At 58.7% G+C, this 25261-nt stretch overlaps 2 protein-coding genes across 9 annotated transcripts; both read right to left on the minus strand.

The window, feature by feature from the left end:
• Positions 1–561: 561 nt before the first annotated feature.
• Positions 562–12229, minus strand: TRIOBP (TRIO and F-actin binding protein). Of its 8 annotated transcripts, none has more exons than XM_035551956.2 (14): positions 11988–12229; positions 8836–8892; positions 8447–8515; positions 7967–8056; positions 7390–7499; positions 6558–7110; positions 6003–6113; positions 4454–4601; positions 4146–4257; positions 3485–3644; positions 3236–3346; positions 2903–2989; positions 2108–2271; positions 562–1349 (listed from the first exon to the last, which is right to left on the minus strand). In XM_035551956.2, exons 1-13 carry the CDS (start codon positions 11991–11993, stop codon positions 2110–2112), a joined length of 1776 nt encoding a protein of 591 aa, XP_035407849.1. In that variant the 5' UTR covers positions 11994–12229; the 3' UTR covers positions 562–1349; positions 2108–2109. The 8 variants fall into 8 exon arrangements, with proteins under 8 accessions (XP_035407849.1, XP_050567222.1, XP_050567220.1 ...); XM_050711265.1 differs by having other exon boundaries at positions 563–979; positions 11988–12140; XM_050711263.1 differs by having other exon boundaries at positions 563–1067; positions 11988–12113.
• Positions 12230–21304: 9075 nt separating this feature from the next.
• NOL12 (nucleolar protein 12) lies at positions 21305–24675 on the minus strand. The gene is made up of 6 exons (XM_035551992.2): positions 24550–24675; positions 24363–24468; positions 24094–24142; positions 23634–23776; positions 22574–22674; positions 21305–21936 (listed from the first exon to the last, which is right to left on the minus strand). The coding sequence occupies exons 1-6, from the start codon at positions 24624–24626 to the stop codon at positions 21765–21767; spliced, it is 648 nt and encodes a 215-aa protein (XP_035407885.1). The 5' UTR covers positions 24627–24675; the 3' UTR covers positions 21305–21764.
• Between the last annotated feature and the right edge of the window lie 586 nt (positions 24676–25261).

The following is a 25261-nucleotide window of genomic DNA, read 5'->3' on the forward strand; positions in this document are numbered from 1 at the left end:
CTAACTTGGTTCCTACAAATCCCTAACATCGAGATGGACACCCATAGCCTGGAAGCTCTCGCCTTCCCAGCTCTGGCCACGTGTGCCAAACTCGTCCCATCTTTAAGCCGGCATTTTGGGCATGATACGAGCCAGGTCCCACATCCCACCATCATTTCTCCCTCGTCCAGCCCAGGCACAGCTCTGGCTGATGTAGAATTTTTGGACCGGTGTCATGATGGAGATTATTCCCCCCCCCCCCCCCCCCCCAAACCCAAATACAGAGCAGACAGCTGGATAACTGCTTTGCACAGTTTCCTTCAGTCTCCGTGCGGGGACTGGGGGTGCTCTGCTGCTCTCTAAGCAGTCAGCATTCCTGCGCCGGGAGAAACCCTGAGCAAACAGCGGTGCCTGCTCCTGCAAGCCCAGCAAACAGCATTGCAAAGTTCAGCACTGCACAGCAGGAGGCGAATTGGGGTTTACCAGTCATTGCAGAGAGCGTGCCAGCCCCAAAATCAGCCAGGAAGCTGCAAAAATTGTCCCCTCCGCTGTCCCAAGCCCTCCCCTCACCGAACATGTTTTTCTCAGCAAAATGGAAAGATTTTATTAAGTTAAGAAGTGAAGGGCACGGCAGAGCAGCAGCTCCCACCTCAGGGCTGACTGCACAGCACGGCAGCAGCTCCTCTGCCCCCAAAATTGGCGGGTTCTCCCCATCCCAAGGGAGGGCGGGTGGGGAGGTGCCAGGGGGTTGAGGCTCTGCCAAGGCAGAGCCGGAGGACAGTCACTGAGAGCTCGATCACGCAGCCTCATGCCAAGGTCTCCTCTTTCAAAGTCCCGGGCGAGCACAGCTGCGGCCCCGTCGGCTCCCTCCTATGGCTTTGGGTGTCTTCTCCCCAGTGGAGCAGCGTCCTCGCTGTATGTCCCCGTGGGGCCGCGGAGGCCGGGGGAATAGAGGGCACAAAAAGTGCCAGAGGTGGCTGCATGGCCGGGAGCAACAGGGCTGGGGAAAGGGGGGAGAGATTCTCTTTTTTCTCAGGTTAGAAAACGCTGGTGATGTCAAAGCTTTCCCCCTCCTCTTCCCCTTCTTCCTGGGGGAAGTCAAAAATTCCTCTATAAAATATAATTTTCACATATAAAGTCCCAAAGAAGGTGCATGTAAGGAGCCAGTCCAAACAACGTGCTCAGATATGCAGGCGAGAGGGGGTTGAAGGGCTTCATCGAAAGCTTCAGGAGGGGTGTGAGGGGAGGCTGGCTGGGGAGGGGGGACGTCGTGCCAAGGCGATAACGGATGGGATTCAACCTCCCCCTCCCCACAAGTGAGGAACGGAGCAAATTAAAAACAAGAATAGATAAACAAACGAAGAACAGACCTAGAGAGAGAGAGAAGGAGAAAAATAAAAGGGGGGAAGGTTGGAAAGATCCCCCCCAGAGCAGAAACATCATCCCTTCTGCCAGCCCAGGAGATGGCTGCTGGGTGACCCGCTATGGTCCCACGTGTCCTGGGACTGCTCCGTGCCCCGTGGCGAGCACTGGTGGAGCAGGGTGATCCCAAGCCTGATGGCCATGGCCCCCAAGGAAGCAGAAGTCCTGCTCCGGACAACAGGGCAGTTGTGTTGGCTTCACAGCGTCCCATCACCGCGCTCATCTCCCCATATACACCAGGGATGCTCTGCTAGCACTTGTGGGAGGAGAGCTGCGTTGACGCAAACCCCACATTTCTGTGTTGTGGTGTGGAAACCACTTCAAAAGGTGAAGGCAGCAGAAACATCACCGCTGCAGGCAGCTGACTACCACATCACTGCTGCTGCGGTCACCAAGGTGTGAGGTAGAGCACCCCCACCTCCAGCCTGGTTCTGCAGGGGGCGCAGCAACATTTAGGGCAGCGTGGTGAGAAGGGGCTGGGGACCTTGGGGGAATACCGGGGACAAAAGGAGGGTTTGGGGGACATGGGTGTGAGACAAGAGCTTGGGAAGCAGAGAAGGAAGAGTTTAAGCCCCTTTCAAGGAGGCCATCCCTACACCACCACGTGGAGCAGGAGGAACCTGCCTTGCCTCCATCCCGCTGTCAAAACTCAGTGGATCTCAGCCACCCGCACCCGGAGGGGACATGGCAGCTCCCCGGCGCTCACCGTTACTCGCTGACGCTGTTGCACAGTGATTCCTTCTCCTGCAGGGCCGCCATGGCCAGGCGCAGATGCTCCTTCAGCTGCTCGATCTCCCGCTCCGAGCGCACCTTAATGTGGTTCAGCTCCGCGTAGACGTCCTGGTATTTCCCTGAGGCAAATCTCTTGTCCTGCCGGGGAGGGAGAAGAGTCAGCAACCCTCACACTGGTATTTGGGTGGCGAGGTGAGGCCAGCGGGAGAAAGGCTAGCAGGTGAAGGAAGAACCAGCCCAAGATCTGAACCTCAGCAGCATTTTTATAGAAGTATTTAACAGCCCAGGTTGGAAGGGACCTCGAAAAATCATTGGGTCCAATCTTTTGTGGGAAAAGGGAGCCTAGATGAGATTTTATTGAGTACCCTGTCCAACTGTCTTAAAACCTCCAGTGGCGGGGACTCTGCCACACCCTTGGGTAGATTGTTCCAGTAATTCATTGTTTTCAACATAACATTTTATTTTTTCCGTCAAGATGAAACATCTCCCAGTGCAGCTTGTACCCTTGTCTTCTGCACGTGGCTCCTTGTGAGGGGAGAGGAGCCTTTTACAGGCACCCTTTAAGGACTGGGATACCGCCACGAGGTCATGGTCGTTTTGTGAGCCAGCAGGGACAAGGAGCACAGGGGACAAGAGGCTTTGGCCCGAGCATCCAAGTGAACCAAGTCAAAACCTGCTGCCTCCCAGCCCCTTTCTCTCTTCTCCTGTGAGGGCCTTGGCGTGCCCAGCCCTAGGAAGCAGGGGAGGAAGGCTCCAGGAAAGCACCCACCTTTTGCATCATCTGAAGCTCCTCCCGGAGGCACTGCACCTCCTTCTTCACGTACTGCAGCTCGTTCTCCTTCACCCGTAGCAGCACCTGGGCCGGGGAAAGAGGAGCCAGAGGTGACTCAAGGCAGGGGGAAGCAGAGAGCCGCAGGATGACCGCTGCCCCGGGCGCAAGCGCGGCGGTGGGAGAGGAAGGAAGAGGGAAGTGATGCGAGGTGCCCTGGGAGAGGCACGGAGGGGAAGCTTGCGCACCTCCTTCCTGCGCGGCTCCTGGCCGCCCCGCGGCTCCCCTCCGAGCCGAAATCGCCGCCAGGATGAGACCCCGTCAGCCCCGTACCTCCAGCTCGCAGGAGCTGCGCTCGTTGTTTTGTGATCGGTCCCCGGAGCACCGCGAGGAGATGAAGCTCCGCAGCTTCCCGATCTCGTCTGAGAGGCGGGTCTGCAGCTCCTGCGGGCAAGCCCCAGTAAAATATTGGAAGAATATGACCAAAAAGGGGACTTTTAGCAGTCAGGTTAGATCGGGGCAGCCCCCAGCGGAAGGAAGATGCTCTGTGGTCCCCGCGGGCAGGGACAGCCCCTCTCTTGCCTGGTTCTTCCGCAGGAGCTGCTTCCCCTCTTGCTGGCAGCGCTGCAGTGTCTGCTCCTGCTCCTCCGCTTTCTCCGTGAGCTGCCCGATTTCCAGGCACTTCTGGGAGTACTGCTCGGAAAGCACCTGCAGCTCCCGCTTCAGGGAGTCCACGTCCAACCTGCCAAAGAGGCGCCGGGTCATTGCTGCCCTGCCACCATCGCTGTCCTTGTCATCAGCATCGCCTGCCCCCTGTGCCACGGACAGGCTCTTCCCAAAGCCTCCGACGTGTCTTTGCCACACTGCTCCGTGTGGATCCAGGCTTCATTCTCCACCCTCCCAGCATGAGGACTGGGCTTCTGGGAGCTTCTAGTCATGCAGGAGCTTTGCATAACACACACAGAGGTACGAGCCTACAGGGGAAATGGACGCCAGGAATAGCGAGACCTCGGCTAGTGCGGGGGGGGGCAGGCAGCTGCTTATTCCTCTGTGGATCAATCCTGCTTTGCTGGCACCAAGCAGGGGATAAAGCTCTCTGCCATATAGCTGGCTTTATGGCAGCAACCTGGCTGTCACCCACCACCCCTGGGGAGGCAGACACAGATGGGTGCGATAAGACCAGCACGGGGCTCAGCGGGGGCAGCAGCACTGAGCAAGGGGCGGAGGAGAGGAGATTTCTTACTGGTGCTGCTTCTGGAGGGCATCCGAGATGGAGCCGCACTGCTGAAAGCTTCGTGTCCTGCCCAGCTCCTTGTTCATCTCCTCTCGGTGGGCTTTCTTCAGTGCTTCGATGGCTGCAGAGAGGGACAACGGGAGACATGGCATCAGGCTGTGCCTGCTCAGCACGTCTGGGGAAACCAAGCCAGGGAGCTGACCGAGCTGCTGCAGACTCAAAGACCTCCGTCTGCAGTTCCTCCTCCTTCCCTTCTGCCCTCCGGGCTTCCCCCGCCTTCTCCACTTCCCAAGACCACCCAAAACACCCGCTCCTACCCGCTGCTGTGGCTGCAGCCTCCTCTGCGAGGAGCCGCTCCTTCTCCTGCCGCAGCCGCTCCAGCTCCCGCTGGTGGTGCCTCTGGAGCTCCTCCATCACCTGCTGGTGGGACGACTCCATCTCGGCCAGGCTGCGCTCGCAGGCCTCCTGCCGTGCCAGGGAAAAGGACAAGAAGCAGGAGGAGTGAGGGGCTTGAAGGTGCCAGGCACACGGACAGGAGGAAGGGCTGCACTAGGATGGGCACCTTGCTGGGCTGGTATTTGACTTTGCAAACCTTAGTCCAGCCCAGGGCCAGAGACCACTTCCCAGGGTGGTTTGTCCCTCCTGAAAGCGAGGTGCTGCTTTTATTGCCAAGCACATCAAGAGATTGAACATCTCTCTTTGGCCAAGGGGGGAGCTGGGCCAGACCCTTCTTCCAGGCCGCCCTGCCTGGCTGGAGGAGATTAACAGCTGGAACCGCGTCTCGCTATTTGCCTTTTAAATGAAGCAGCGACCCCAGAACCGATGGAAACTGAGCCTCTTCTTCAGAAAAGTGACACCTCCCGTTGCCACATGACTTAGCTGGGCGCTGTTAAAGAGCCCTTCTTCCCCAAAGCCTGGCCATCACAGACCTTCCCACCCAGCTTGCTGTCCTTTCTGCTGGCCCTGAGCTGCAGGACAGTTCTCTCAATGCCCAGCACTGTAGATAACTGGTGTTACAAACAAAAAGCACAGCAGGACATTCTCGTCTCAGCCCCCAAGGCCCTTGGGAAGGACTTTTTTGCCACCTAACCATGCCAGAACATTATTTTTAAGAAGCCATTGCATCCCTCAACTTGCTGTCCCCAATTCCTTCCCCTGGCACTAAGGTGAACACTGATATAAAGGGAACAACTGTCAGGCGATGTTAAAGCAGCACGCTGCAGGGACACAAGCCCTCCCTGGCTTCCCTTTGTGCTGAGATGCTGGAAGCTGGCAGCTGTCTTGCAGATTAAAAAAGGAGAAGGATCAGGCTGGCCACGAACATTGAAAAATCAATGGAGAATGAGCCCTTTTAGGAAAGGTGAAGTCTGGTTTTATGTACGAAGCCCTGGCCTGGGAGCCAAGTAATCAGGAAGATAAGATGCCATTTCTCCCCACTCCTTTTCCTTTATTTATTTTTATTTTTTTGAACGTACGGAGGCCTGTGAGCTGTAAATGTTACTCAAGATCCCAGAGCACCTGAGTAACAGCTCCACGTGACTTGTGGTTTCCTTTATCTGGGCTAGAAGCAGCCAGCCCGTTGCAACGGGCGGCTCACCAGGAGCCTGAATTTCCTTCCCCCGGCCGCCTGCGACACATCCTGAAATCCCAGCAGCGTGCTCACACCGCTGCCTCCCGCCAGGAAGCGGGAAGCACCAGTTCCCCTGGCTCCAGCCCCTTTAAGGACGGGCAATATGCACACCAGCCTTTATGTAATTAACACTGATTACAGCCGAGCCCCGTTAGGGTCACCAAGGCAACCCAACGATTAGCGATACCTGCTTGGCAGTGAGTCCGGGCCGTGGCATTTCCCATTTTGGGGCTCACCTGAGAGATGTACCCCCGGGGCACGTGGCCGTCCCCCTGGGATTTTGTCGCCTCCCGAAGGCTCTCGTTTTTGGCCCGGCAGGACTCCAGCTGTGCCCGCAGTGACTGGACCTGTGCCAGGGAGGGGAGAGAGAGAGAGAGAGAGAGAGAGACAGAGAGGTGCTGAGCCCCGGGCAGGACAGGGAGGAGGTGGCAGCCTGGAAAGAGAGCAGCGTGGCGAAGTCAGCCCCATAGCCCCAGCCTGCTAAGTGCCAGCAAGGAGGGGAGGAGCCGGACACGCTCTCCTCCGGAGGTAGATCTGTGCTTGAGGACGCTTAGCTCCGACAGACACACACGCTGCTCTTTTCCAGGGCTCGGAGGTGAAGCTTTTGCAAGCCTGGGAGCAGCTCAGAAAGGAGGCAGCAAACGCAAACTGCAACAAAACGCAGCTCCGTGCAAGTGATGCCACCAATGTGGGTGGCCTCGCTCTTCTGCGGAGCCTCCTGCTGCAGGGAGGCCCAAAGCCCCGGGGCACGCACTAAGAAACCACCTCTCCAAGAGGACGGATGCTCTCACCTCCTTTTTCAGCGCCTCGTTGAGGTCTCCGTGGCTTCCCTTGCCCTGGTTCAGCAGTGCGGTCAAGGGCACCCGCCGCGAGTCCTTCAAGGGCAGGCGTTCCAGCTCCAGCCACTTCTTCTCTATCTCCTCGTTCAGCCGAACCCGCTGCTCCTCCGAAAGCGGGGTGGTGGGCAGATCCGGCTCCCCCGCCTTGCGGGACGAGTCCCCCCCCGGGCCGTCGGTGTTGGGGACGCCGCCGTCGGGGCTCTCGAACCACTTGCGCCTCTCCTCTGAGCGGAGAGCCAGATCCCGCTCCAGATCCTCGTGCTTGGGCGCTCGCTCCGAGACCCTCAAGCTCCCTCTCGTCCTCGGCGGGGACCCCTGATTGTGGGGGTCCTGCTGCAAGGGGGACAGTTCCACGTAGTCGAAGGCATGGCGCTGCCCGTCCGCTTTCCAGGGGCTGCCCTTGGCGCTGCCCTCGGAGCCCGGCCGCTGCTGCTCCTCTGCCCGCAGCGAGCCCTTTGTCGGGACGCAGTTACGGATCGTGTTCTCCTTGTTGCAGTCGGAGAGCCTGAAAGCAGAGCAGTGGCACGGGAAGGAGAGGTGCAGCGCGGGGACGGACAGACAGCCCCCCGCGCACTGCCGGCCAAAACCCACAGCTCAGCTTTTGCTCAACCCAGCCTTGCGAAAAACACCGCACGAGCAGTTTCGTCACGGTACTTGGCAGCTCTGTCTGAGTGCGTGGGGAGACAGACTTTCCCCACGGGGTGCAGAGGAGCTGCCCTGAGCTCCAGCCGTGCCAGACTCCAGTGGGAAAGGAGAGGGGGCCCTGACACCAGGCAGCTCTTACTTGGTGACATCCGGAGCGCTGACGGGGCGCACGTTCTTTCTCAGCGCCTCGATCCAGTTGCGCCGGATGCCCGAGGTCATCGCCGACAGCGTGAAGATGGCATCCTTCGTCTGCAATGGGGACGGGACAAAGGCTCTGTCATTGCCTGCCAGAGGCATGGGAAGCTCCTGGTGGTCTCCCAGGACCACTGGGCGCCTGCTCACGCAGTATCAGCTCACCAAGAGCTTTTTACAAAACCCCGCAGCCCCTCTCTGTTCCCCTTCTGCACCCACTGGGAATGCCACCCTCTGTCTTGGGCTCCTGGGGATGCATGGAGGGGCAGCAGTGGAGATGTGTTCTTTGTGGGGACGCCTCTTTCACACCCCTCAGGAGACCATCTCCAAGCAAAGGCAAAAGAAACACTGGCAGCAAGCAAACATGAGCCACCACAGGCCAACTCTGGGTGCTGGGCATGTCACCGACTACCCTGCCATCCTGGCACAAGGTTTGCACAGCCCAAATCTCTGGATCAGAGACGTGGATGGCAAGGGAGCAGCCGTTCCCAGCCGGCGTCCCTCTGTGCCCGCCGGGCACTCACGTGTATCTGGAAGCCGTAGTTGCGCTGCACCGCAAATTCTGTCACGTCTGTGCAGGAGCGGAGATCGATTTCGCCATCGAGGTCATCGGCCTGAAAGCACAACCGCCCTCCAGGGCATAAATGCAAGCCCGGCTCTGAAAAAGCCCCAGCTACCTGCCTGCACCCTAAGGAAAGCATGGGCCACCTCTGCTCTGCGGGAGGAGGAAGAATTGGAGAGCAGAGCAGCCCTGCTCATGGGGGTCAGCCCTTCTCTTCACTCCCCACCATGACAACCCCCCCATGGACTCTTTGGGATGAATGATGGACCAGAATGAGGTCTCAAAGAGACACTGGCCACCTCTGGCTCCTTTCACGAGGACAGGACACTGTCCCTTGTGTGGACACGAGGTGGCCATGCCAGCGGTCGCGTCCCTCTCCCCCTCACCACGTGGACGAGACCGGGAAAGAACAGAGGGTTCGGGAAACGCTGCCAGCGCTCACCTCCTCGGCGTTCGAGTCCCTGTAATATCTCAGGCTCGAGTCGGTCAGCACGAACCAGTGCTTCTTCCACTGCCAGCAGACCGGTTAGGGGGAGGGAGTGGAAAAGACAGGAGGGAAACGGATAGACGGTTACCGAGGGAAGCACAGGAACAGGGAGGGACATGCTGCTCCGCGACCTCTCAGCCTCCAGGCTCTTCCCCCTTCTCCGGTTCCCTTCCAACTCCCCCTCGCGCCCCTCAGCTCCGAGCGGTGCAGTGCCACCGGCACCTCGAGCAGAGGTTCCCCACAGCAGGAGAGACCGAAACAGGAGGGGAAGGAAAAACCACTGCTCACACGGGGACCTCGACCAACGGGGCTGGGGCAAGAGGCAGGATCCAGGTTGGGCTTACCTCTCCTGGCTCGTCCAGGATGGACATCCATCCCTTCTTGAAATTGAGGAGATCTGGCTGGAGAAAAGAGGAGAAAGCAGAGGGTTACTGTGTGCTGGAAGCCACAGGTCTCTTGTGCCAGAGGATGGGATCGGAGACCTCAGAGGGGGAATAAGGAGTGAGAAGAGCCCCGCAACACTTTTAGGAAGCGCGTGGGGGTTTAGGACCCAGTGGCGGAGGAGGACGGGATTTAGCTCTCAGCAACAGGCAATCATTCCTGTAAGAGGAAACAGGAGATAAGAGTAAAAAAAAAAATTAAAGGAAAATATGCAGCAGGGAGGTTTCCACAAGGTGCCTTGGAGATATTTATTCTGAGATAAGAGAGGGAGGCAGGGGCGAGGGGACTGTGCGGAAGGGAATGCCGCTCTGCCGCCGGACAGGCTGGGGTTGGAGAAGGAAGCGAAGAAGCGGACACACCTCGTCCCAACCCCGGGCATCCGTGCCCCAGAGGTACATCCCGCCAGCGACTTCACCGCCGACCGCTTATTAAAGACACGAGCGGTTCGCAATAAACCAGCCCTCACCGCAGCCGTGCAGGAGGCAATTTAACAGCTGTGGAAACACGCTGCGTTAAAACGCTCCGCCCGAGGCTGGAGACCAAACCGGAGTCACAACTGGAGCGGGAGAACAAACCCTCCCCGAGCTGCTGCGGGCTCCTCTCCTTCTGCAGAGCCTTCCCCCTGCCCAGCCTCGGGCCACGGCTACTGAGGATGAGCGGAGTTTCATCCTGTTCAACCCCTGCTAGAAAGAAGTTTTCCCCGCCTCTGCCTCCTCCTAACCTCACGCCACCGGTACGGCATCCCAACCAGTTTCTCTCCTTGCAGAAGCGCCACGCCGGAGAGCTGACTCAGGGGAACCGCTCTCCCTGGCTTCGCCCTTGGCCGAACAGCCTGGAGCCGCTCCTCCTCCCGACTCCACCAGCTCGGGAGGAGCTGCACCAGCAAATAATTCAGCCCAGAGCCTCTTCTTCCAGGGCAGCTCGAGCAGGCACAGGGAGCAGAGGCAAAGAGCGGTGCTGGCAGCAGGGCACCAAGGGGGCCGCGCGCATCCCTTCGGCCGCTCCCCCGGACCGTACGTCGTTGCCGCCCTGCGAAAGCGCTCTGAAAATTAATTCCTTCCCCGTGGTGGCGGCTCCACCCTTCTCGCCGTTATCCCTTCCAATCCAGTGACTTCAGCGCTGGCTCCGGACTGGGAGCGGCAGGAGGGAAGGAAAGGAGGCGAAGCGTTCGGCACGGCCGCCCCTCCCAGCACGCACGTGTGCAGGGCAGGAGAGGCAGGCACGGTGGGCTCCCCAAGGTGGGGGAATCAGCACGAGTGCTGTGTTTTCTCATTTTTCCATTTAGGAAAGTGTTTTGGGGTCGGCTGTAGTGTAGGCTCCGTGTCCTGGGGGCCAGGAGGCAGCTCAGCTCAGGGGTGGAAGAAAAACAGACCGAGAGAGGGAGCAAAAGGACTTCTGGGGGGACTTCTGCGCAGGTCAGCTAGGGCTCATCTTATCGATGATTTACAATGCCAGGGCGTTAATTGCTGAAATAATGAGCCCAATGTACACCACCGGGAAAACAAACTGGAAAAAGATCAGGCCAGCCCTGCCAGAGCCCCTGCCAACACTCGCTGCCCTATTACTGCCCCGCATGCATTACCAAGACCAGCAAATCCCCGCCGCAGGCTTCCCCTGAGCACGTGAATGTCACCGGGCAGAACGGGCCCTTTTTTCCCTGCCAGCCTCAGCTCTGCAACCACCCCTGCAGTATTTTTGCTGTAGCAGGGCTGGTAGCACAGGACAGGACACCGGTCACCGCAGAAAGTGTGTAAAGCCACTTATATGCCCCCTCTCCACGACCAAATCCAGCTTCGTCAGCTGGAGCGAAGAGCTCAGGAGACGAGCAGAGAACAGAGCGAGGTTTGGACTGAATCCCCCCTCGGAGGAAAAGGCCGGGGGCAGGAGGAGGAAACGGGCAGGAAAGCAGAGCCGCCGAGAGATCCGGGGGCTGGTCGACAACCAGCTGAGATGCAAGGATGGGGCAGGATGTGCCCCCAGAAAAACATCCAGCCCTGTGGGTGAGAGGCAGGCTGTGCCCAGCCCTACACGGGGTTATGCCCAGCCCTACACGGGGTTATGCCCGGCCCTGCACTGGGGGGGACAGCACCAAGTGACCGGGGACACAGGTGATGTCCAGAGGGACTGGGTTATAGCACGGCAGGTTGCAGAGAGCCAGCTGCCTGCTCCGTCCGAGGAAGGGATACAAGGGCTGTGATAACAGCGAGCAAGTATCTGAAGAATGTAAACACCAAAGAAGGGAAGGGGATGGGGTGGGAGTGGAAGAATCGCTCCCGGGTGGTACAAGGGAGCTGGAGCCCCGGGTGAAGAAATGGAAGAGAAGAGAAGGCAACAGACTGAATCTGAAGGATGGGAGGGACGGGAGGACCTTGCCTCGGTGTGGCGGAGCCTGACCGGGCAGAAAGCCCGGAGCCGACGGGGATGGGGTGGTCGGTCAGGTGCGCTCCCTCCTCCGCCATCCCCGTGCCTCCTGCTCCTCCTGCTCCCTTCGGGACTGCAGGCCCCGGAGCAACACTTCCCTGACCACGGCGGCTGGAAGGAGGGACCTCTGGAGGTCACCCCTGCTCCGTCACGGCCACCCGCAGCAGGTTGCCCAGGGCTCCTTCCTCTCGCCTCCTCCCCACCGCGGGGATGGCAGCGGGGTTCTCGGCCTCCCCAAAAGCACTCTTCCTCCGAAAAAAAAAAAAAAAAAAGAAAAAAAAAAGGGAACTCGCTCCGCCAGGAAAGGGCCGCAGGCCAAAAGACAAAGCAAACCGCTCTGGCTCTGCTTAACAAAACCACTCTGGGGCCGGAGGGGACGCGCAGCCCAGCCTGCCACCCGTGTGTCCCCCCCCTGCTGTCGCTCCCCGTCCCCCTGCCAGCGGCGTGGCGAGCCTCAGCTGCTCACGCACCCACCGGGGGTGCCTCCGCCTGCCCGCACGCGTGTGGGGCTGCCACTAAAGCCACTCCATCACCAGCCCTGAGGGGACGGAGGGCAGCCCAAGCAGGGTGACGGGGAGAAGATGGTGGCAGCAAGGCCCGAGCTGAAGCGGGGGACCCCCGGTGCCGGACTCACCGTCATGGCGGGGGCGCAGCGGGAGCGGGCGCTGGCAGCCAGGGCGGCGGGGCAGCTTCAGAGGCCGGGTGGTTCCCGTGGCCCCACCATGCCTGCCTGAGTTTTTCCTCTTTTTTTTTTTTAATTAAAAAAAAAAAAAAAAGTTTTTCCTCCCACCCCAAACTTCCTGGGAGGACCCAGCCCGGCCAATGGGAGCCGCCCCGCAGCGCACGGCCAATGGAGCCGGCGGGGCGGGTGAGGCCGGCGGGCCCACGGAAGGACAAGTTGTGGGGCTCCTGGGGCGACACCGTGACCCCCCGCTTCACGGCCCCCTTCGTGCCCAAAAAGTCCCCGCTGCCACCAAGAGATAAAGGAGGGAAGGCAGCTCAGCGAGGGGTTCAGGCCCAGGTGTGCCGCTCGCCCCCCCCCCCCCCCCTTCCGGCCTCGCACCTCAGTTTTCCCATCTGGGAAATGGGCATAGGGTGGCAGGGCTGGGGTGTGACCCCCGCCATCCCGCAGGGTGTGACAGCGAGCCCAGTGCCCAGGAGGTGACAGTGCAGGAGGCGGGCAGCCTGCTGTGGTGCTTGGTGTGTGCTGAGCCCTCCCAACCCCGCTCCCGGGCCTGGCCCCCTACCTTGTTGCATCTCTCACCGGCATTCGGGCGTGGGTGCTGGCTTCCCGAGGAGCTTTGTGCTGGGAAGGTGCCTCCACCCACCTGGGGCTGCGGGGAGAGAAAGCGAGAGCTAAAGGCAGGGGGTTTAATCCTCTCCTCGCTTCCCCAGGCCCCGCCGTCTCCATCCCAGCGTGGGGCAGAAGGAAGCACCCCAGTGCCAGGAGGGCGGCGCCGCTCCTCACACCCTGGGGAAAAGGGGATGCCGGAGGAGCAGGAAGGTTGTGTGTGCACGTGTGTGTGTGTGTGTGTGTGCAACTTAATTCTGCCCTGGCCAGTGAGGAAAGCTGCAAACCAGGTCAGCGTCCTGCTCCGTGCAGGCAAAGATGCTCGCTGGTTTTGCGCCTGGCAGCAGGGTCCCCCACCAGCTCCGGCTCCTGCCTGTGTTTTGACTCCTCTGCCATACTCACGTGATAAATAGGAAGCTTCTTGCTCCCCCAGTCACTTTCCAAGGGCTTTTCAGGGTTGTTTGAGTCCTGGGTGCGCTCAGGTGCCTTCCAGTCATCTTCCAGCTGCTGCACTGGACTCTCAGGCCTTCTCCAGCTGTCATCTGGCCGTGGCCAGACATCTAGACATCTCCCAGGGCTTCTCCAGTCCTTTTCCAGCTGGTGCATCAAGTCCATGTGGCACAGGGGTTTCTCCTGGAGCTTCGAGTCCTTCTCTGGCTTCTGAGCTTGGTGGGCATCTCCACGGCCCTTCCAGTCCTGCTCCAGCGGGCGCGTCGGGCTCACAGGACGCAGGGGCTTCCCTCGGCCTCTCCAGTCACTGTCCGTGCCCTTCCCGGGGAGGGGATGCTGCAGTTTTTCCCGGAGGCTCTGCCAGCCACATTCGGGCTGTTTCCCGGAGCCCCTGGTGTGCAGCGGCTCCCCCGGGTTCCCCCATCTCCTCTCTGCCCCCCGTGCTGGGCCAGCTGGGGAGATCTCCTTTTGGCTTTTCCACGTGCTCTCTGTCCGTCCCAGGGGACTCGAGGAACGTGGGGGCCCTGCCCGGCCCAGCCTGATGCTATCCGAGCCCCTCCCAAAACTCGGGGGGTGCAGGGAATCCCCCCGGCTCTTCCTCTCCGGCACTTTCCCCACGCTCCCAGCCTGCCAGGCAGCTCGGCCCCTCTCCGCTTGGCTCCTCCAGTCTTTCTCCGAGCGCTGGGGAGGGCTCGTGGCCCCCCCTGCCCTCTGCTCCGACCTGAAAGTGGGGCTGGGGGAGCGCAAGCTGCTGCTGCCCCTCTCCAGCTGCCGAGTGGGGCTCGCAGGCTCCCTTGGCTTCCTCCAGTCCCTCTCCGCCCGTGGAGATGGGCACATGGGGCGCAGGGGGGCCCCGGTCCTCTCCAGGTGCCGAGCTGGGCTGGGGGAGCGCCGGGGCTCCTTGGGGTCTCTGCTGTGCTGCTCGGGGTGCCAGGAGAGCCGCTGGCCCTAGGGACACAGGAGACAGAGAGCAAAGAGTCCTCCTGGGAGCAAAAATGCACTTGTGAGGGACAGCGAGGAGGGAGATAAGGTGGGATGATGGCTGGGAGATGGCTCGGTTGGGTAATTCCCCAGATGAAAAGTACTGCAATAATTGCACCCCGATGCACAGAGGCAGCCTGTAGCGAAGTGAAACCTCTCGAACCCAAACGGGGAATAGGGGGAAACGTGGCAGGAGCAAGCAGCCAGGACTCACCTCCCTGGGCAGGCTGGGGCTGGACTGCCTCCGACCTAGCCGGCCTTTGCTGGGTGGCACCGGGGTCTTCCCGTCCAGCCGCTCCACGCGGCCCTCCTCCAGGGCCTGGAAAGCCTCCAGCGTCTCCGATTTCCTGCGGGCACACGCAGCCCGTTCGGCTGCTGCCCGAGCCCGTCTCCAGCCCCACACATCCCCAGCTGGGGGTACCCCGATGGCACGTGGGGACACCCCAGTGTAGAAACCCCTCGCTTCTCACCTGCGCTCGCAGCCGAATATCCTCTCCACCTCCACCCGGCCAGGGCTGAGCGTGCGGGAGCCGCAGCGGTCGGCGGCGTCCCCATGGCTGAGGCGCTTGGGTTTGGGCAGGTCCGCCAGCACCGTGTACTCCTGCCTCTCCAGCCCGCGCCTCCCCTCCGTGCCCCCGCCGCCGGGGTGCCCGTGGGGCTCCCCAGCCCGGGAGGAGGACGCCAGGCGCCTGCCCGCTGGGATGCCGGGGGTCAGAGAGGAGCCGCGGCCGGGATGCGGTGGGGAAGGAGCCCGGGGAGGGTCGGGTTTTCGGTGCTCCAGGGAGAAATAGCAGCTCCCTGTGCGGTGTTTCGCCCGGCTCTCCTCGGGCTTCTGGCTGGCGGGACCTCGGTCTGGGATGGGGAGAAGGGTGTTATTGGGGGAGGTATGGGCGACGCGGGATGCCGCCACAGCAAAGCAGGTTTTGGGGGAGAGCCAGGAACGGGAGGGCAGAGGGAAAACCCAGGCTCTCTGCAGGTGGGGACAGCATTGCAGAGCACGGGCACAGCAAACCATGCAGGGAGATAACACCCGGGGGACTGGGATTTCACAGTCAGCACACCAAGAGGTGCTGTCTCACAGGCTCTAGGCCTTAACTGTTTGTGATTGTCGTATCAAAAACCTCCTAGGACCAGGCTCTGGCTAAAGCGATGCTATATCTAGAGACCTGCTGTCAACTTCAGACACCCCCAGGCGGAAAGCAAACCAGAACCAGGGTCTAGCACGGGAGCAAACCAAGTGTACCTGCTTTCAGCGGGCAGATTTCTTTCCTAAAGCTCGGGGCCTCTGTCCTCACCCAGGATCCAGAGGGAAGGGGCTGACCCCACCTGGGTCTGTCTGCCTGCGGCGCCCGCACCTCGTCCTTGCGGCCCCCGTAGCTCATGGCGTCCCGCTTGCCTGATCCCAAAGAGTTGTCCCACAGCCTGGTCATTTCCCAGTCCTGGGAGACAAGACAGGGCAGGTCTCTGCAACGGGGGCAGCAAGCTTGTGGGCTGGAAGGAGGCAAAGAGGGGTTACAGCCCAGAGCTGCTGGTAAAACGGGACCGGGAGGGGAGCATAAGGTGGTCTCAGCCCAAAATCAGCTGGCATGGCACGGAGTGACACAGGAAAACCTGCACTGGGGAACCCAGCAGTGAATCTAGGGGCAGAGCCTGCTTTGTGGGATGAAGGAACTCAGCTGAGCCCCTCTGCCATCTCAGGAGCTTCTGAACGTGCCCAGCGGACGTGGCACTGAGGTGACGAGGGGCTGGGGACACTGAAACAACCCACACCAAGAGGGACGCCCATCTCACCCTGGCGAGCGCGGAGCTGGCTTTGGCACGGCCGCGGCCTTCGGTGCCGGTTTCTCCGTGCTCGCCCTCGGCTCCGGGGCTGAGCGGGGGACGTGCCCTGCCCTGGTGCCAGCTGTGGAGCGGGGAGAGAGGACAGCCGGCGGTCAGCAGAGCTTGGGGATGGGCAGCGGCACCCAGGGACAGCCCAGAGGAACCCGGGCAGAGGGGATTGCTCAGCCCTTTTGCCCGGGCAGAGCATCGGCAGCATCGCGCCCGGTTTCCCCCTGCTCTCGTGGCTTGGCTCCCCTCTCCCCCCACTGCATCGCTCGCTCCGAGGGGCTTCCCTTGAGCATGGTGGCTGCCGGTGGCACTCACCGCGCCGCCCCGTCGGCTCGGCCCACGCAGACGTACACCTCGCACCGGGGTGCTACGATGCGGACGGCGTCCCAGGGCCCACCCGGCTCTGCGTCGGTGCCGGCGCTGCGCCCTGCCACCTCCACGGCATGTTCCTGCGAGGAAGAGGAGGATGCAGCCGTGCCGTCACCGTGCTGAAGGCGAGGAGGAAGGAAAACACAGCTCTCTTGGGAAACACCTTGCTTCTTCTACCTCCTCCGAGAGCAGGCTGGTTTCGGAGGCTCGCAGAGAAAGCGCATGTGGGTGTGGGCTCAGGGAACCCCCCTCACTGCTGCTGCTCCCTCGCCACCCAGACAGCCCCAGGAGAGGACACAGCGCCCAGAAAGAGGATAATTTCCACAGAGAAGGTTGCAGCCCCAGCCCCTGCACCTTGGCATCTCCCCCCGGTTACCTGCGGGGCTTAGGAGCAGCGGTGGGGTGCCCGCGCCGCCCTCCCTCCAGCATCTCGCCCGCGCCGGGATTCGCTCAGAGGCAGCTCTGAGCAGATCGCGGGCAAAGGGCTGCAGTAACCTTAGAGGGCCCACGACCAGGGGTAGAGGGCACGAAAGAGAGCGGGAGGCTCATTACTATTTCATGATCCCAGGCCAGTCGCTCTGGGAGGGCAGCGAACAACACGAAACCCTCCGCGAACATGAAACCGGCTGACGCCTGGTTGGATGCGGCTTGCCGCAGCCAAGCAGCTCGTGCTGAAGGACGGGGTTGGACTGAGGCATCCAGAGCCCCAAATCCCATGAGATTTATCCCCTTCCACCTTCCCTCTGGGAACAGCTCGCTGCAGCAAGGTCTGCCAGGACCGTATTTTAGGTGAGGTGGGCTGTGGATGCCAGAAGGCGCCAAGCAGAGATTAAATCCAGGGCTGATCCCTGCTTTGCCAATCCCCTTTCCCCTGGAAAGCCCGGCTGAGCCTTTATGTTAGGGATTTCCACCTCTGTGAAGTCCCAAGGCTGAACAAAGAGGCCCTTAATGCAGCATTCATAGCCTCCAGGTGGGATGGAGGAGCTCACCTGGTTAGCGTGCTGGTGAGCGCCTGCGGCGCGGAAACAGCGCTGGCACAGGCTCTTTGCGAATATGTTGGCCTCGAAATCGGCACAGGGCACGTCATCCACCGAACGCGACATCACCCATAGCGGGGACGAGGATGCCGTGGCTGCCGGGCTGCGGGGAGCAGCCCCGAGGAAGAGGAGGGAGGAGCGGCAGCGGAAAGGCAGAGCTCTCAACCCCCCCCAGGCTCAGGCTCCTGTGGAAGCACAAATGTTATCCGCAGGCTGAAGTTTGCTGCTCTTGGCTGGCAAGGCTGGAATCGAAGGGCATCCAGATGCGAGGCCATCAGCACGACCCACATAATTACACATAATAAAAGGCTATGTTCCAGCAGAGGCCTTTTTTAGAAGGGGGCGCTGCTCTGCACCCTCAAACGACTGCTGACACAGTCACTTTGGGAGTCCCTGAGGACAGAGGGAACGACGCTCAGGTCCTGCTCTTTTCTTTGCAGAAAGTTTTCTGAATTCAAGCTCTGTTAAAAGGCACAAAAAGGAAATCTTTCCTCGTGCCTGTGTTGCTCATAAAGAGCAGCCTAGGAAATTTGGAAACCCACTAAGGCTTTTCCTAAACTCATTGAGCCCACCAAAATCTTTGAGACCTACGGGATAGTTACTTGCAACACTGCAAAGGGCAACAAGCATTGCTAGCACAGCAGCCAGGCTCCACACGTATATCCTGGCTTTCCCTCAAGCATCCTGCACATCATCACCTCCTCTATCCCTCTGGGTTTGAGAAGGAGCCCTTTAATTCGGGGATGGGATCTGTGCTGGGAGGGCTCTGCTTAACTTGTCCCAAGGACAAGAAGGGCAGGAGATCAGTGTGGGGATGAGCCCAGCATCCCTGATGTGAGCGTGCCACTGCTCCCCTAAACATGGATGCTCGAGTCAGAGCAGCTGACCGAGACTACGTGCCAGCTGTCAGCGGCAGAACCGAGCTGTAATTTGTGTCTGCCGGTGCTCTCGTTTGCAGGGCTGCAAATTGCATGCACCAGCGCTGCCCTTGCAGTCTCCCTCCTTGCACTGAGGCATGTTTTCTTGACTCAGCCACACCGGACGTGAGCCTAGGCACTCTCCTGCAAGGAAAGCAGCAAGAAACAGCCCAACACCGCTGTCCATCCCTGCCCACGGATTGTCACCCGTGGCCGGAGCCCACGGTGTCTTTTTGCCTGACGGGCAAATCATCGCTCCCACATCCCATGGGGCGCTTGGGGCCTGCTGCCAGGGTCATGCTGCGCCCCCCATGGCCTCTGACACACACGCATACAGCCAGGCAGCCGGACACGCTGCTCCCAGTGCTTCCCAGTGCCCCCAGTACCTCGACTCCCCCACGGCTCCCAGCACCTCGCTGCCCGCCGAGCTCCCCTGTGAATGAAGCTCGCCGTGGGAACTGCGGGCAGCGAGGCCACACCCCCTCCCTTCTCATTGGCCGCCACCCAACACTCATTTGAATAGCGCCCTCTGATTGGCTGGCTGGCGGCGCGCCGGCGCCACGTGTGCTGGCACCCACGTGTCGGAGGCAGCGGGCGGGCGATCGGCCCGGGCCGGGCTGGGCTCGGTGGCCCCGGGGCTACGGCTCGCCCCCGGCCCTCGGTCCCTGGTCCCCGGTCCTTGCCCTGCGCCTCCCCGCGGCTCCATCCCCTCGCTCCCCCCGCAGGCATCACCCCAGGAGCGGGTTAAGGCGGGTAGGGCCGGTGGGCAAGCACCGGGGTAGCCCAGCGTGCCCACAGCCCAGCTCCGATGTGGGGTGGCCCCCACCCACGGCGCTCCACAGAGAGCTTTGGTCGATCTGGGCATTGCCCGCGAGCCCCGTGTGGGCCTCCCTCAGCCTGTCCTCGGTTGCTCCTGCTACAGTTCCATTTACTTCTCTGCCCGGTCCTGGTGAGCATTAAAATATAAACAAATCCCCATTTTGCTCCATTAGTTCCCCAAAGTTCTCGTCTCTCTCCCAGTAACGTCTCTCCCCGGTTCCTTTCTGGAGGCAGCAGTGGGACCGCACCGGATACAGCCTGGAGCTCGATACGCTGCTTAGGAGCAACAAGCACAGAGCAATGATTAACACAAGCTCGTGCACACACCGCAACTCCATCTTCTGTGCGCTGAGCGCCAATTCTTCCACAGCCGTCTGCCCTTTTTGGCTCCCAGTCTGCTTTTGATCCTCTCTAATCCCATTTATATTTCTGTGTGGAAGTCACAGGCTGCTATGAAGCGTGATGTGTCTGGCAGATGCTTAACTCACCAGCTCGTGTGGGGGAGCTCGTATCCCTCACCCAACGTAGCCCAGTTCCACCCCGTGCGTAACAGAGACACTGGGCCAGGGAGGAGTCAGGAATTCACGTTACAAAATCGAGCTTGGATCGATCAGATGGAGAAATCAATACCGCAGCCAACAATACTGGTGGTTAACTCCATGTAGGATTTAACAGTTCTGTTTTTTTCTTCTTTTTTTTTTTTTTTTTCCATATACTTACGTGAAAACAGCTTCCAGGAGGAACTGGAAGTTTTCAGAGCGTGGAGAAGCTGTTGGAAATTTCAGCTGACACTCGAGAGAGGCTCGGAAGTTATTAGGGCCAGGGAAACAAGCGAACTAAAAGGGCGATTCTCCTAAATCACCTGGCAGTAACACAACATACACTTCAGTGCTGTTGAGGCCACTCAGCATCCCATCAGGATTATAAATGAGGTGATTCAGAGCTGTCCCACTGCGGTTCCAGGCTTTCTGTGAGCCAGAAGAGGCAACCCAACCCCAAGTTCACCCTCGGCATTTCGGCAGGCTTCACAGCTGGGACAAGCACAGGAACTGCGAACAGCGGCCATTCCAGCGCCAGAGCAAACTCCTTGGGGACGAAGTGCAGTCACATTCTGCCACCAGTCCCGCCACGAGGCACCACATGCCGTGCCGGGGAGCAGGGAAGGCTGCTGCGTGACCCCAACCACCACGGCCCCAGTGTTGAACCAGCCCAACCGCGATTTCAGACCCTCACTGCTTCTCATTCACTCACATCTGCATTATTATTTTTTTTGCAGTACCCCACCTCCTCCTCCCCAACACACTGAAGGGCTTCTCCGTACATTTGTGTGTGCACACGTGTGCGTGCATGCCCCAAAAAACCCGCTGAGATACCCATCAAGTTATGCCATTAGCTCTACAGGCTGCTGGCCGTTATCATTGCTGATGTTCCTCCACAAAGCCCCAGGCGTGGTTACTCTTCCCCCTCCCATTTCTGGCACGGGGAATCCACTCACCCATCGCCGAGTTCCCAATTTTCTGGTATGGGTTTTGGCCAAAAAGGCCTTTTCCCCCGTCATTTCTTTGCCAGCACACACGTAGGAAGGGAAGAGGCCTCATCTGGGGAAGGGAGCTGGTTGAGAGCTGACAGACAGACGGCCACCACCTCCTGCAGACACTCCAGGACAGAGGTAAGCTCAGTTTTGCCAAAAGCATTTCCCACAGTCCCAGCCATGCAAATGTTTTTTTGTTTTTTTTTTTGTCGTTGTTGTTTTTCCCCCCCTTCTTGAAGGCATCTGTGCTAAAACATACACACTGAGGCCCCAGGAAGGAAGACAACTGCCCTGAGGTAAAGGCAGCCTCTGCTGCTCCCATCCCAGAGAGGGACACACACACACGGGCATTAAGGGATTTCATACCCCTCTGAGCTATCGGGATTGGGATCGGCACAGTCAGCAGACAGTGGAATGAGCCGTTCCTGCCCTGGCACGTTCTGTATTACCACAAAACGCCTCCTAGCTATTCCCTTTCCTGAGCACCAGCAGATTGCGAGATTCTTACAGCAACAGGAATCATCTACCCTCTTCTCAGCTGGTACTGGCATTAGCACAGCTGCTGTTAGACTTCAAGTCATGTTTTTCTTTAGCAAAACTATTTCATAAAGATTTACTCAAACTTACTAAATTTCACCCGGGACAGGTACCCCTAAAAAAAAAAAAAATACAAGTATCCCTGAATTCAGGTGTGGCACTGGAGAAGAAACACACGAGACACGAGAATTCCACGTCTTCATGGAAGAAAGATTTACTGTACAGCAGAAACACCAAGGCACTGGTGCTTGAGTGGAAGCAGAGCTCTTCCTAGTTTCACAAGTTGCCAGGGTGGTGTGCCTGCTGCACTCAGCACTTGATCCTCTCCTTTGATAAAACCAAGTATCAGCTCTGGAAGGAGAGGCTCAGGGACAGAAGGGTTATGCCAAACAGAGAATCTGACCTCCAACACAAGCTTTTAGAGACTTCAGGGCACCCAGATAATTAGCTGGAGACACTGCAGAAATAAATAGGTAGAGCATCTAGTGCCCCTGGCCAGCACTCAGGTGAGAGAAGGCCTGAACTGAGCTCACTGCTGGTCAGAGAGCCGAGTAACCAAGGTCCTTGCCCGTGATGAAGAGGCCACGAAGAGCAGCAGGTCAGATGCAGAAAACTGTCCCAGCTGCCGCTCAAAGCACCAGGTTCTCCGTTAATCTTGGTCACGGCCCATTTTGCCCGTCAGTCTCCGTCGCTGAGTCTTGGTGGTTCGCCTCATGGTGGATTTCTCGATTTTCTGGCGTGGGCCTTGCCCGCGTTGGGGTCGCTTTCCTTTTGACTTCTTCCGGCTGTGCATGTGCAGCGTGGCGGTAAGAGCAGAGATCCTGGGCAGGGCAAGAAAAGAGAAGTATTTGGGGACCGAAGTCTACAGGAGCAAGGCAACACCACAACAATAGCAGGACAGCCCTGCGTGGCCCAGCAGGAATGGATGCTAGCAACTGCATGCCCCAGGGGAACTCTACTGTGCCAGGCATCATCCTGAGAGGGCCAAAAACTTGCCATCTACAAGTGCAGTAACAACCAAAACGAACTTTTTGAGCAGAGGGCAGCCCAGCCATCAGAGAGTTAAGTAACTCTCTGCAACCCCAAAGCAGCTGTAAAGCCTGGATACTCAAAAATGTGGAGAATGCCAAAGCTTTAAGCTTTAGGGTCATTTGACCTTCATCCTAGGGACAAACTCTGTACCCTGCAACACACCCTTGCCTGCATTATCTGACAGGGAGGAGGACAAGACAAACAGTTCAGGGCAAAGCCCACCCTGCAACACCTCCTCCTCCTGCTGCTGTCAGAGATCAATGTGATAGGAACAGAGTGTCCCAGGCGGGCTTGCGCTCTGCCAGTGCCCTCTGCTGGCTCCTGCCCACCGGCACCCTAGAAGCACAGCATCCCCTCTGGCAACAAGATCCTCCTGGATCAGCTCACAGAGCCTAGCAGCAAGAAGCTGAATGAATTTATACGTACTTTTCAGACAGGAGGGGGTTTCTGGACTTCTTGGGCACTGTTCTTGCAGGCTTGTTCACCACTTCTTCTCCCTTCTCTTCTCCTGAACCATCATTTTTTCCCTTAAAAAGGAAAAAACAGCAACCAAAAAAATCCTATTAAAACAGGCAGTCTCATTATTCCAGTGTTTCTGCTGCCTTCTTGATTTCATCCTGTTTTGTGAAACATCAGGTTACAGATCAAGACTTTAAATCTTAGTCGGCCATTCTTCTTCAAGTCTCAAGGTTTCTTATTGGGGCCCTTCAAATAGGGACAACCAGTACAAAGTCCTACATTATTCCACCCCTAGAACCAACAACTTCAGCATGATCTTAATGGACACACAATTGAAGTCTAACCTATGAAGTGAAGGTTTCAGCTTTTTTTTCCTTAAAATAATACTAAAACCTCATTAAAATAGATTTTCATTTTAGAAGATGCCCTTATAAGTATAAAAGGCTAATTGCTCAACATAGACAGTTCGCCAAAGATTAAACCCAGCCACAAAGATCAGAAGGATCATGTCAACTTGTACCATAAAGCCTTTATGAAACAAACATGAGATCTCAGTTGATATCTGTTCCAAAAATAGAAATGACCACAACCAGAATCAAATGGTTTCTTTATTTGTGGTCCAAGCATAGGATCACAGAGGGCAAAATCCCTCCTCACCCTAGCAGTAATTTTTCCTGGACAGATCACAGGAAAGACACGGAGGACAGTCCATGCAGTGAAGCCTATATTCTCTCACTGCTTGTGTTGTACCTGCTTTGAAAATACTATGTTCTCCCCATCCACCTCTGTGGCACCTTCTACTAACACAAGGTCAGTTAACAAAGGACTCCAGGGTGGTTTGGAGTGAGGTGTTCAAGTACAACACTTCTCCACAAACACTGGGCCACTAAAGAGGAAGAAATGTGAAAATTATGAGTTTCCTTTTTCATCCATGCTCCCAGCCAGCTGCAAGTCTGGCCATTCCTACCTAGTCAGCCCCAAGAACGTTTAAGGCTGATGCAATGAGAGAGGCAGCAAGAGGCTGTACCTCAGGGGTGGTCAGTCCCAGCTGGCGTGCGCCTGAGAGGTCCAGGTCACTGATGGTGGTCACCGTTACAATGTGGTTTGGGTGGTCGATGTTCACTGACTCTGTCCGTGAGGTTACCAAGTGCTCCAGCTCATCAAACTCTTCTGGGGAAACAAACAAAAAAAAAAAAACACAACTCAATGCAAAGCACTCAACTTTCCACAAGGTGCACACACACATTCCTGCACATCACATTGGAGGGGAAGACCCACGCAGACTGCTGCCCGGCTTCTTGAGGAGATTTAAGAGGAGTGATGTGCCATCCCTGTGGGGCAGCACTGCTACTCCAGCTGATTTCTCTGTCATGGAGGCAGACAACTAGCCTCCTGGCACGTTTGGTGCCTCTCCAGTTCCTCACAGGCTCCTCTGACACCCTCCCTGCTGTGACAGAGCCCAAATCCTGTGACCAAAGAGCACGTACCGAGCGCTTCCTCCCTCTCGCTCAGCATCTTCAGGTACTCCTTGTGCCGCTGAGGGAGGAAAACAAGTCACTGCAACACCCCTGCTACACCAAATGCCCATCCCATCCCAATTCCTCGCTCGGGAGGACCCTTTTCTCCCCACAGCCGAGACAGGGGGAACCCGAGGGCCCCAGCGAGCGGTCGCTGCGTGCCTGCCCCACAGCCGGGGCTCCCTCTGCCATGGCGGGGGGGGCTTCTCCCCAGAGGGCTGGGGGGGGGGGCGCTGTACCTCCTCCTTCATCTTCCTCTGCTCCTCCTTCAGCTTCTTCTTGATCTCCTCCAGGGCCACCTTCCTCCGCTCCACCTTCCGTTTGTGGAAGCCGGTCAGGTACTCCCTGGAAGAGAAGAAACCTTCAGCTTCCAGCGCCTCCCCCCAGACCCGAAGGGGCTTCCCCGGCGCTCCCGCCCGCTCTCACCTCCGCTTCTCCTCATCGAAAGTCACCACCAGCCGTGAAGCCGCTCCCCCGGGCCCCTTCTTCTTCTTACGGCCCATGGCTTCCCCACGCGCCTCCTTCCACCGCCCGCCCCTTCCGTCGCCTCCCGACCGTGAGGGGCGGTGCGGCGCGACATGGCGAGGGCGTCCCCCGGCCCGGCCCGGCCCCGCCCGCCATTTTGTGCCTCCGCCGCCGCGTGTGATGGGGGCCGGCTGCGGGGACTTGTGTGTGTCCCCTCGTTGTGCCATTGCACGCTTCCTTCCCCTGGGATGGGAGCAGGAGAGGGGAGCTGTCATCGTGGGCCTCGTTGGTGTCACCCGCCAGCTCCTGAGGCGAGCAGGAGGCTTCTTCAGGCTTTGGTGCCTCCAGCTCATGGTCCTCTTCGGGGCATTCCCAGCAAAGTTGTTAAAAAGCTCTTGTGCTGCCTTGTGCGGCTGGTGTGGTACGTGCTCCATCCCTGTGAAGCTTGCTCAGTGTTTCACTTCCATGTCTATAATAAAGGTCTGAAAGGATTTCAAGGTGCCTTCATTGTTTGGTGTCAGCGGCACGTGTACCGCTCCTCTTAGCCTTGGGGAGGTGAGCGTGAGGATGGGTCTCAGCTCTGAGGCTGAGCCTTCAGGATGCAGGACCTGTGCGAGCAGCCATAGAATCATAAAGGCTGGAAATGACCTTCAATACCATGTGGTCCAACCAT

The sequence above is a fragment of the Cygnus atratus genome, chromosome 1 (assembly GCF_013377495.2).
Source record: "Cygnus atratus isolate AKBS03 ecotype Queensland, Australia chromosome 1, CAtr_DNAZoo_HiC_assembly, whole genome shotgun sequence".
In the NCBI taxonomy this organism is placed as follows: domain Eukaryota; kingdom Metazoa; phylum Chordata; class Aves; order Anseriformes; family Anatidae; genus Cygnus; species Cygnus atratus.

What these genes read in the sequence shown, in the direction of transcription:
- TRIOBP (XM_035551956.2), bottom strand. An exon ending in AGCGCTCCGGATGTCACCAA is followed by an intron (nt 7,111 to 7,389) that starts GTAAGAGCTGCC and finishes CTCTGCTTTCAG; the next exon opens with GCTCTCCGACTGCAACAAGG. An exon ending in GCAGCTCCTGCGAGCTGGAG is followed by an intron (nt 2,990 to 3,235) that starts GTACGGGGCTGA and finishes TCCCCGGCCCAG; the next exon opens with GTGCTGCTACGGGTGAAGGA.
- NOL12 (XM_035551992.2), bottom strand. Translation starts at nt 24,626, where the DNA reads ATGGGCCGTAAGAAGAAGAAGGGGCCCGGGGGAGCGGCTTCACGGCTG. An exon ending in AGAGGAAGATGAAGGAGGAG is followed by an intron (nt 24,143 to 24,362) that starts GTACAGCGCCCC and finishes TTCCTCCCTCAG; the next exon opens with CGGCACAAGGAGTACCTGAA. An exon ending in TGGGACTGACCACCCCTGAG is followed by an intron (nt 22,675 to 23,633) that starts GTACAGCCTCTT and finishes TTCCTTTTTAAG; the next exon opens with GGAAAAAATGATGGTTCAGG.